This window comes from Oncorhynchus keta, chromosome 14 (genome assembly GCF_023373465.1).
Source record: "Oncorhynchus keta strain PuntledgeMale-10-30-2019 chromosome 14, Oket_V2, whole genome shotgun sequence".
NCBI classification, from domain to species: domain Eukaryota; kingdom Metazoa; phylum Chordata; class Actinopteri; order Salmoniformes; family Salmonidae; genus Oncorhynchus; species Oncorhynchus keta.
The window spans coordinates 11,673,926-11,685,010 of record NC_068434.1 but is presented as its reverse complement, the minus strand read 5'-3'; the positions used below and the strand labels follow the sequence as shown (position 1 = coordinate 11,685,010).

Genomic DNA, 11,085 nt, shown 5'->3' with positions numbered 1-11,085 from the left:
GTCATGGTGTGGTATATGAGATGTTTGTCTGTCAGTCATGGTGTTCTATATGAGATGTTTGTCTGTCAGTCATGGTGTGCTATATGAGATGTTTGTCTGTCAGTCATGGTGTTCTATATGAGATGTTTGTCTGTCTGTCATGGTGTGGTATATGAGATGTTTGTCTGTCTGTCATGGTGTCCTATATGAGATGTTTGTCTGTCTGTCATGGTGTTCTATATGAGATGTTTGTCTGTCAGCCATGGTGTTCTATATGAGATGTTTGTCTGTCAGTCATGGTGTTCTATATGAGATGTTTGTCTGTCAGTCATGGTGTTCTATATGAGATGTTTGTCTGTCAGCCATGGTGTTCTATATGAGATGTTTGTCTGTCAGTCATGGTGTGGTATATGAGATGTTTGTCTGTCAGTCATGGTGTTCTATATGAGATGTTTGTCTGTCAGCCATGGTGTTCTATATGAGATGTTTGTCTGTCAGTCATGGTGTGGTATATGAGATGTTTGTCTGTCAGTCATGGTGTGCTATATGAGATGCTTGTCTGTCAGTCATGGTGTGGTATATGAGATGTTTGTCTGTCAGTCATGGTGTTCTATATGAGATGTTTGTCTGTCAGTCATGGTGTGGTATATGAGATGTTTGTCTGTCTGTCATGGTGTGCTATATGAGATGCTTGTCTGTCAGTCATGGTGTCTATACGAGATGTTTGTCTGTCTGTCATGGTGTTCTATATGAGATGTTTGTCTGTCTGTCATGGTGTGGTATATGAGATGTTTGTCTGTCAGTCATGGTGTGCTATATGAGATGCTTGTCTGTCAGTCATGGTGTCCTATACGATGTTTGTCTGTCTGTCATGGTGTTCTATATGAGATGTTTGTCTGTCAGCCATGGTGTGGTATATGAGATGTTTGTCTGTCAGTCATGGTGTTCTATATGAGATGTTTGTCTGTCAGTCATGGTGTGGTATATGAGATGTTTGTCTGTCAGTCATGGTGTTCTATATGAGATGTTTGTCTGTCTGTCATGGTGTTCTATGTGAGATGTTTGTCTGTCAGCCATGGTGTGGTATATGAGATGTTTGTCTGTCAGTCATGGTGTTCTATATGAGATGTTTGTCTGTCAGTCATGGTGTGGTATATGAGATGTTTGTCTGTCAGTCATGGTGTGGTATATGAGATGTTTGTCTGTCAGTCATGGTGTTCTATATGAGATGTTTGTCTGTCAGTCATGGTGTTCTATATGAGATGTTTGTCTGTCAGTCATGGTGTTCTATATGAGATGTTTGTCTGTCAGTCATGGTGTTCTATATGAGATGTTTGTCTGTCAGTCATGGTGTGGTATATGAGATGTTTGTCTGTCTGTCATGGTGTGGTATATGAGATGCTTGTCTGTCAGTCATGGTGTTCTATATGAGATGTTTGTCTGTCAGTCATGGTGTGGTATATGAGATGTTTGTCTGTCTGTCATGGTGTTCTATATGAGATGTTTGTCTGTCTGTCATGGTGTTCTATATGAGATGTTTGTCTGTCAGCCATGGTGTTCTATGAGATGTTTGTCTGTCAGCCATGGTGTGGTATATGAGATGCTTGTCTGTCAGTCATGGTGTTCTATATGAGATGTTTGTCTGTCAGCCATGGTGTTCTATATGAGATGTTTGTCTGTCTGTCATGGTGTTCTATATGAGATGTTTGTCTGTCTGTCATGGTGTTCTATATGAGATGTTTGTCTGTCTGTCATGGTGTTCTATATGAGATGTTTGTCTGTCTGTCATGGTGTTCTATATGAGATGTTTGTCTGTCTGTCATGGTGTTCTATATGAGATGTTTGTCTGTCTGTCATGGTGTGGTATATGAGATGTTTGTCTGTCTGTCATGGTGTGCTATATGAGATGTTTGTCTGTCAGTCATGGTGTGGTATATGAGATGTTTGTCTGTCAGTCATGGTGTTCTATATGAGATGTTTGTCTGTCAGTCATGGTGTTCTATATGAGATGTTTGTCTGTCAGTCATGGTGTTCTATATGAGATGTTTGTCTGTCAGTCATGGTGTTCTATATGAGATGTTTGTCTGTCAGTCATGGTGTTCTATATGAGATGTTTGTCTGTCAGTCATGGTGTTCTATATGAGATGTTTGTCTGTCTGTCATGGTGTGGTATATGAGATGTTTGTCTGTCTGTCATGGTGTCCTATATGAGATGTTTGTCTGTCTGTCATGGTGTTCTATATGAGATGTTTGTCTGTCAGCCATGGTGTGCTATATGAGATGCTTGTTGTAAGGCAGTGTTTAAAGTAAAGGAGTGTAGTAGAATTGTGAAGGGCTCACTAAAAGCAGTTTATTCCAGCTGGTCTTACTTTTGTGGATCAATTTGTAAAATATTAAATCAAATCAAATCAAACAAAACTGTATTTGTCACATGCGCCGATTACAACAAGTGTAGACCTTTCTGTGAAATGCTTACTTACAAGCCCTTAACCAGCAGTGCATTTCAAGAAGAAGAAATTATTAACCAAATAAACTAAAGTAAAAAATTAACATTATAATAAAAAATGTACACAAAAAAAGTAACACAATAACAGTATCAGCATGTGGGGGTACAGGTTAGTTGAGGTCATTTTTACATGTAGGTAGGGGTCAAGTGACTATGCATAGTCAATAACCAGCGAGTTTCAGCAGTGTACAAACAAATGGAGGGGGGTCAATGTAATAGTCTGGTGGACATCTGATTAATTGTCCAGCAGTATTATGGCTTGGGGGTAGAAGCTGTTAAGGAGCCTTTTGGTCCTAGACTTTGCGCTCCGGTACCGCTTGCTGTACGGTAGCCTAGAAAACAGTCTATGACTTGGGTGACTGGAATCTGACAATTTTATGGGCTTTCCTCTATATAGGTCCTGGATGGCAGGAAGCTTGGCCCCAGTGATGTACTGGGCCGTATGCATTACTCTCTGTAGTGCCTTAAGGTCAGATTCCGAGCAGTTACCATACCAGGCGGTGATGCAACTGGTCAGGATGCTCTCGATGGTTAAGCTGTAGAACTTTTTGAGGATCTGGGGACCCATGCCAAATCTGTTCAGTCTCCTGAGGGGGAAAATGTTTTGTTGTGCCCTCTTCACGACTGTCTTGGTGTGTTTGGACCATGATATTTTGTTGGTGATGTGGACACCAAGGAACTTGAAACTCTCGACCTGCTCCACTACAGCCCCGTTGATGTTAATGGGGGCTTGTTCGGCCCGCCTTTTCCTGTAGGCCACGATCAGCTCCTTAGTCTTGTTCACATTGAGAGAGAGGTTGTTGTCCTGGCACCCCACTGCCAGGTCTCTGACCTCCTCCCTATAGGCTGTCTCATCGTTGTCGGTGATCAGGCCTACCACTGTTGTGTCGTCAGCAAACTCAATGATGTTGTTGGAGTCGTGTTTGGCTACGCAGTCATGGGTGAACAGGGAGTACAGGAGGGGACTAAGTACACACCCCTGAGAGGCCCCAGTGATGAGGAAATCAAGTGTTAAATCGAAATCAACTAGCTACCATTGTTACCTCACGTTTTTTCTAAATACAAGACTGAAAGACTGTTGTCCAGCTCCTTCCTGACATCTCCTTTGGTCATGAGACATGTTACTTTACTATAAGGTATGACTTAAGTGCCCAAAACCTCTCCTCGGGGACCCTCAGACATTCTACCACTGAACTAGCATACATAATTGACGTTATCAATGGCTTGATGATTATTTGACAAGTTAAATCAGGTGTGTTAGCTGTGGAAAAGTTCAAATACATAAAATTGCTGAGGGTCGTCCAATAGGTTGGAAAATCCCTATAGCTTTTGCGGTATAATATCCTATACACTATTAGGCTAAATGTGATATCCCTTTAAAGCCTTGAACAGTTTATATGCGGTTTTCTATTGTACTATTAAGGGTTTCCCTGATCAAGGAGGAACTGAATATATGATGTAAATGTTATAGGCATGGGTGCAACTTTCAATGGGGGACCCTGCCACATTCTGAAAACACATTTTTGTCGTCGTCCCCCCAGTTTTATGATTGGAATGTGATACAAAACAAGGCGACAGTGTGCTTTAGGACCATGCGGACACCTCTGAGTGGTCGGGTAGGCTGTTTGGATTGTTTATCCGGTTGAATAAAAAATATATTTATATCATTATCCCCCCCCCCCCAATTATAAAATCCTAGTTGCGCCCCTGGTTGTAGGTACATGTCGGGAAGATACATTATCTCCCATTCCAGATACCAGTCCGGGTCTTTAAAATGGTCGTAAGGGGGCAGACATAGGTAGGAGGTAGGAGCTGGATTGGCCAAAGAAACGTGGTAAGGATCCCGCACTGTCTCCAGAGCAAGCAATATAATGCACGCGATGAACGGAGTTGATGTTGTATGGTGATGAACTATAGAATGACACAGCCCTGGACGCAACACTTCTAACGAATCCAGCATCTAAATATAAACTGCACAATGAGAAGCTCATCCATGTAACTTGTTTTAGCGAATGTGTAATAACAAACCTAGTGACGGAATGTACTTTATTTTCTTAGGTTTTCTCCCTCTATTCTAAAGGGGAGGGTAGCTTATAACTAGAGGGCGGTGGCATTCGCTCTGCGTGCACGGAGCTGCGCGAGTCAGTGCTTTGACTCAAGTCCTGGGACCCCTGAACCCATTGGTTTCCCCCCCATATTCTTTCTCTTTCTACATTATCCTCTGAACTGACCGTTATTATAACGGACAACAACCACCTCGACTGCATCTGGACCACAACTGCTATTTTACGAACAGTGGGTTTCATCAGCAAGGTGTTTGTTTTACTCTACCTATAATGGGGAAAAGTGGACAGTCTGCGAAAACTGGAATAGGACTTGCGAGGTACTTTCTGCGAATGTGTACCATACCTGGACTCGTTCTTCTGGTCCTCGTAAACATTGGAGTCGCACAAGGTAAGACCACCCGTTACTGTCCCTTCAACACGATTAGGCTACTATCTTGAGTGTAGCAGGGAATTGAAATATCAATGCTCAGTCGACATTAATTATCGCATCCTATATTAGGTTATAGGCAACAATCATTTGGCTTATCACACCTGCATTAGATTTTTTTTCGGACAACATAATGTTACACAATTGAAAATTCCCCCTCACTTGTCACGGGTGAAATACATATCGCGTGCAACTCCAGACTTGAAAGGGCAAGATTGAGGATTGCACACTTGCGGGTCAATTATCAAATCTAAAAAAGCCGATGATCGTCATAAATTCTAAAGGCAATTTATTTTGTCAACTAGGCTATAATTCTCTCATGTTTATTTCGTAATAGTCAAACTGTGTGATGTGCTAAGCAAAAACATACACATATACGTGCGTATTGGGAAATATGAGCCGCTTCTGAAGAAAGCTTACGCGTGTGCGTTTACCACACATTATGTTGAGCTAATCGTAGCTATTCATTTAATCTAATGTGAATGCATCAGTTAGCAACATGACATTACGCGATCGAACAAGAAGCTCTGTTGATATTTAGTGAAGAAGATATGGATAGGCCGACATTTTTTCACGTAAACATTTTACAGAGGCGAGTTTGGACTGAACTTTCCCGAAATCTACTACGGAGGGAATCGACGCCACCTATCAATTCTAACCCCCAACAAAAACATCTGCTAAATATGTCTCTCTATCAATTCACGACACAATTTAACATTTTGTGTTATGGCTGAATAAGCTATTGAATTAATGTTGTGACCTCGATAATGAAAACCATGGAACAAATTATGTGACCGTGCAGCAATAACAATAACAACCTATTAGCTGAATAATAATGATAATGATGATAATAATGCTAATGATGATAATAATAATAATAATAATAATAATAATAATAATAATAATAATAATAACAGTGAGTAGCGATCAAAAGTAATTCCGCTATCAAGACTTTTAATGAGTGGTGTTATTATCAACGCTTGGGTTCAATTCGGTTACTCTTATTGAATTTAGCTATCATGTTCAATAATTTCCCCGACTGGTGTGTAATTGAACACAAAGTTCAATACAACTAGCATTCTGAAGAATCTTTGAAATGTGTCCCAGCACAATATGCAAATAGGATGTCGCTGAACAACATTTTATTGCCTCAGTAAAACTTTTTCACTGAACTCCAAGGTATAATAACTTGTGAGTTTCCAATTTTTATATCATAATTATAATTATAATAATTAGCCTTTTTTTTTTTACTAATAATACTTTGTGTGGCCTTAGCTAATATTCCTGTTACTATTACACATTATTACATTTTCTCCTTGTTTGGACAGTCTGACTCTAGAATACAATATTTATTTGTTTTTCACTTTAATAAACAAGAGCTTTGAAAATAAATTACTTAACTAAATTTAGTTGAGTTCAATTAAAGTAAAATAAGCTTACTCATTGGCATTCTGGCGTGACTGTAAGTATTTCTTTGTTAAATGATTGTGCCATGTAGTTGTTCCTGTCCATTGGACTGCATCGCTAACATCCACGGCCTTGGTTTTGAGACAACACCATTTCATATTGTTGTTGTGAAACAGCATTTTCCAGAGTAAATGGGCTACCAAATTGTTGTCTTGTCGACACCATCACCTATGAGTATTATTTTCCATAGCTACACATCTCAACATAATGTCTTGTTTATTTATGGTATTCCTCTTTCCTTTGTGGTCCTTTTACTTTACCTTCCCTTTATAAAAGTTATTTCATGCTCATCCTTCCATAACAACTTTCACCAATGCTTGGTAAGTCAGTCTAAAGTCACATTAATACTTGTGTTATTGAACCAGAACACTTACAAATAGGTTGGCCAAACAACCGCAAATTGGCTTGTGTATATAGGCCTAATTGAGTCAGATCGATACTGTGTACCTAAGCCCTCTATCCTTCCTGTCGGCTTTGGGCTGTGGTCATTAAAAAACAGAGACGCACAGGACGTCGCAGTCAGTGGAATGTTATTTAAGGATGTAAGTGGCAGCCATCCACGCTGTACTGAGAAGGGGCGTAAAACCCCTTGGCCTATTAAAAAGCCATTAGCTAAACCCACTCTCAATAACGGCTGATTGTGTGTGAAACAAACAGGTTTAAAAAGCCTCCCTGTGTTGACAGGGTGTGCATTCCAGACCGTCCAGGTGATGGGGCTGCTTACTTCTGCAGTGGCGCTCAGGCAAGGTTACACAACACCACGTTTTTTAAAGGTAATCATAGAAGTATGAAACTGATTACGGGAGGCAAGTGAGGCCCGCTAGAGTCTGGCACCAAGGACCGCGGTTCGAAATCTCTGTCGGCCATTACGGAGACTCCCAGAGGACCCCGTAGCCAACTGTGAAGACAGCTGTGTCTTGTCTGCTCCAGACCGGGTTCTGTGATTGGCCGTGGAGGCCCGCTTTTTACAGCCTCACTGACTGCCACTGAACGCTCTGGGTGTTCTCAGCTTTGATCCGTCTTGGACTTGGCAATGACAGAGCTCTGACTCGGTAGGAGTGACTTGACAAGGACAGAGCTCTGACTCGATAGGAGTGACTTGACAAGGACAGAGCTCTGACTCGGTAGCAGTGACTTGACAAGGACAGAGCTCCGACTCGGTAGCAGTGACTTGACAAGGACAGAGCTCTGACTCGGTAGAAGTGACTTGACAAGGACAGAGCTCCGACTCGGTAGCAGTGACTTGACAAGGACAGAGCTCTGACTCGGTAGGAGTGACTTGACAAGGACAGAGCTCTGACTCAGTAGCAGTGACCTGACAATGACAGAGCTCTGACTCAGTAGCAGTGACTTGACAATGACAGAGCTCTGACTCGGTAGCAGTGACTTGACAATGACAGAGATCTGACTCAGTAGGAGTGACTTGACAAGGACAGAGCTCTGACTCGGTAGGAGTGACTTGACAAGGATAGAGCTCTGACTCAGTAGCAGTGACTTGACAAGGACAGAGCTCTGACTCGGTAGGAGTGACTTGACAAGGATAGAGCTCTGACTCTGTAGAAGTGACTTGACAAGGATAGAGCTCTGACTCGGTAGCAGCGACTTGACAATGACAGAGCTTTGACTCAGTAGCAGGGACTTGACAAAGACCGAACTCTGACTCAGTACAGTGACTTGACAATGACAGAGCTCTGACTCGGTAGGAGTGACTTGACAAGGATAGAGCTCTGACTCGGTAGGAGTGACTTGACAAGGACAGAGCTCTGACTCGGTAGCAGTGACTTGACAATGACAGAGCTCTGACTTGGTAGCAGTGACTTGACAATGACAGAGCTCTGACCCTGTAGCAGTGACCTGACAATGACAGAGCTCTGACTCGGTAGAGGTGGCCTGACAATGACAGAGCTCTGACTCGGTAGCAGTGACCTGACAAGGACAGAGCTCTGACTCGGTAGCAGTGACTTGACAATGACAGAGCTCTGACCCTGTAGCAGTGACCTGACAATGACAGAGCTCTGACTCGGTAGAGGTGGCCTGACAATGACAGAGCTCTGACTCGGTAGCAGTGACCTGACAATGACAGAGCTCTGACTCGGTAGCAGTGACCTGACAATGACAGAGCTCTGACTCGGTAGCAGTGACCTGACAATGACAGAGCTTTGACTCGGTAGCAGTGACCTGACAATGACAGAGCTTTGACTCAGTAGCAGTGGCCATGGACTATGGTCCTTTGTATTAAGGCGTTGAAATGAAATGTGACATACTTTCTTTCCCTCGTCTTTGTTTCACTCTTGCCTACTTTCCTAATCATACTCATGTAAACATTCACAGTGCCAACATTCACAGTGCCAACATTCACAGTGCCAACATTCACAGTGCATGGTAGAAAAAGTATGTGAACCCTTGGATTTAATAACTGGTTGAACCTCCTTTGGCAGCAATAACTTCAACCAAATGTTTTCTGTCGTTGCGGATCAGACCTGCACAACGGTCAGGAGGAATATTCTTTGAATGTCCGGTGTGAACCGCTCTCTTGAGGTCATACCACATCATCTCCAATCGGGTTGAGGTCAGGACTCTGACTGGGCCACTCCAGAAGGGGTATTTTCTTCTGATGAAGCCATTCTGTTGTTGATTTACTTCTGTGTTTTGGGTCACTGTCCTGTTGCGTCACCCAACTTCTGTTGAGCTTCAATTGGCGGACAGATAGCCTTACATTCTCCTGCAAAATGTCTTGATAAACTTGGGAATACATTTTTCCGTCGATGATAGCAAGCTGTCCAGGCCCTGAGGCAGTAAAGCAGCCCCAGGAAAAGCAGCCTCAAACCATGATGCTTCCTCCACCATACATGGGATGAGGTTTTGATGTTAGTGTGCTGTGCCTTTTTTTCTCCACACATAGTGTTGTTTGTTCCTTCCAAACAACTGAGCTGTAGTTTCATCTGTCCACAGAATATGTTGCCAGTAGCGCTGTGGAACATCCAGGTGCACTTTTGCAAACTTCAGATGTGCAGCAATGGTCTTTTTTGGACAGCAGTGGCTTCTTCCGTAGTGTCCTCCCATGAACACCATTCTTGTTTAGTGTTTTAAATATCGTAGACTCGTCAACAGAGATGTTAGCATGTTCCAGAGACTTCTGTAAATCTTTAGCTGACACTCTAGGATTCTTCTTAACCTCATTGAACATTCTGCGCTGTGCTCTTACAGTCGTCTTTGCAGGGCGGCCACTCCTAGGGAGAGTAGCAACAGTGCTGAACTTTCTCCATTTATAGACAAATTTTCTTACCGTAGATCGATGAACATCAAGGCTTTTAGACATACTTTTGTAACCCTTTCCAGCTTTAAGCAAGTCAACAATTCTTAATCTTAGGTCTTCTGAGATCTCTTTTGTTCGAGGCATTGTCTACATCAGGCAATGCTTCTTGTGAATAACAAACTCAAGTTTGGTGAGTGTTTTTTATAGTTCAAGGCAGCTCTAACCAACATCTCCAATCTCGTCTCATTGATTGGACTCCAGGTTAGCTGACTCCTGACTCCAATTAGCTTTTGGAGAAGTCATTAGCCTAGAGGTTCACATACTTTTTCCAACCTGTGAATGTTTAAATTATGTATTCAATATAGGAAAATACAATAATTTGTGTGTTATTAGTTTAATCACACTATGTTTGTCTATTGTTGTGACTTAGATGAAGATCCGATCAAATTTGATGACCAATTTAAGCAGAAATCCAGGAAATTCTTAAGGGTTCACATACATTTTCTTGCCACTGGATATCTGGAGGTGCTTACTAGCAAGATGGGCCTGAATCTAGTAATTCAGAAATGAAATGTTTTGACAAAAACATTGAAGTTTTTTCCTCGCTCAAAGGATGGATGTTGCTTTTGTAGTCTCGTTCTGTGTTGGTTTTCACAGAGATGTCAAGAGACTGAGCAGCACCAACACCATCCACAGTATTCACAGGGGAAACCCTGGGTTAGAACAGAAGACAGATGAGTACACACACACACACACACACACACACACACACACACACACACACACACACACACACACACACACACACACACACACACACACACACGCACGCACGCACACACACACACACACACACACACACACACACACACACACACATAAAGACAGAGTTGGAGCTGATTCTCAGTAGCTCTCTGATAGTATTACTGTGTACTCTCTGATAGTATTACTGTGTACTCTGATATTATTACTGTGTACTCTTTGATAGTATTACTGTGTAATCTCTGATAGTATTAATGTGTAATCTCTGATAGTATTAATGTGTAATCTCTGATAGTATTAATGTGTACTCTCTGATAGTATTACTGTGTACTCTTTGATAGTATTACTGTGTAATCTCTGATAGTATTAATGTGTAATCTCTGATAGTATTAATGTGTACTCTCTGATAGTATTACTGTGTACTCTGATAGTATTACTGTGTACTCTGATAGTATTACTGTGTACTCTCTGATAGTATTACTGTATACTCTCTGATAGTATGAATGTGTACTCTCTGATAGTGTTACTGTATACTTTCTGATAGTGTTACTGTATACTCTCTGATAGTATGAATGTGTACTCTCTGATAGTATGAATGTGTACTCTCTGATAGTGTTACTGT

The 11,085-nt window shown here is 41.8% G+C and overlaps 1 protein-coding gene across 1 annotated transcript in view; it reads left to right on the top strand.

Moving 5' to 3' along the window:
* The first annotated feature begins 4,376 nt into the window (after positions 1–4,376).
* The window catches only part of unc5ca (unc-5 netrin receptor Ca), a 344,115-nt gene continuing 337,406 nt past the window's right edge, over positions 4,377–11,085 (top strand). Inside the window, exon 1 of the mRNA XM_052461104.1 lies at positions 4,377–4,939. Within this exon, the coding sequence (XP_052317064.1) occupies positions 4,822–4,939 (118 nt within the window). The 5' untranslated portion in view covers positions 4,377–4,821. The remainder of the gene's footprint in view (positions 4,940–11,085) is intronic.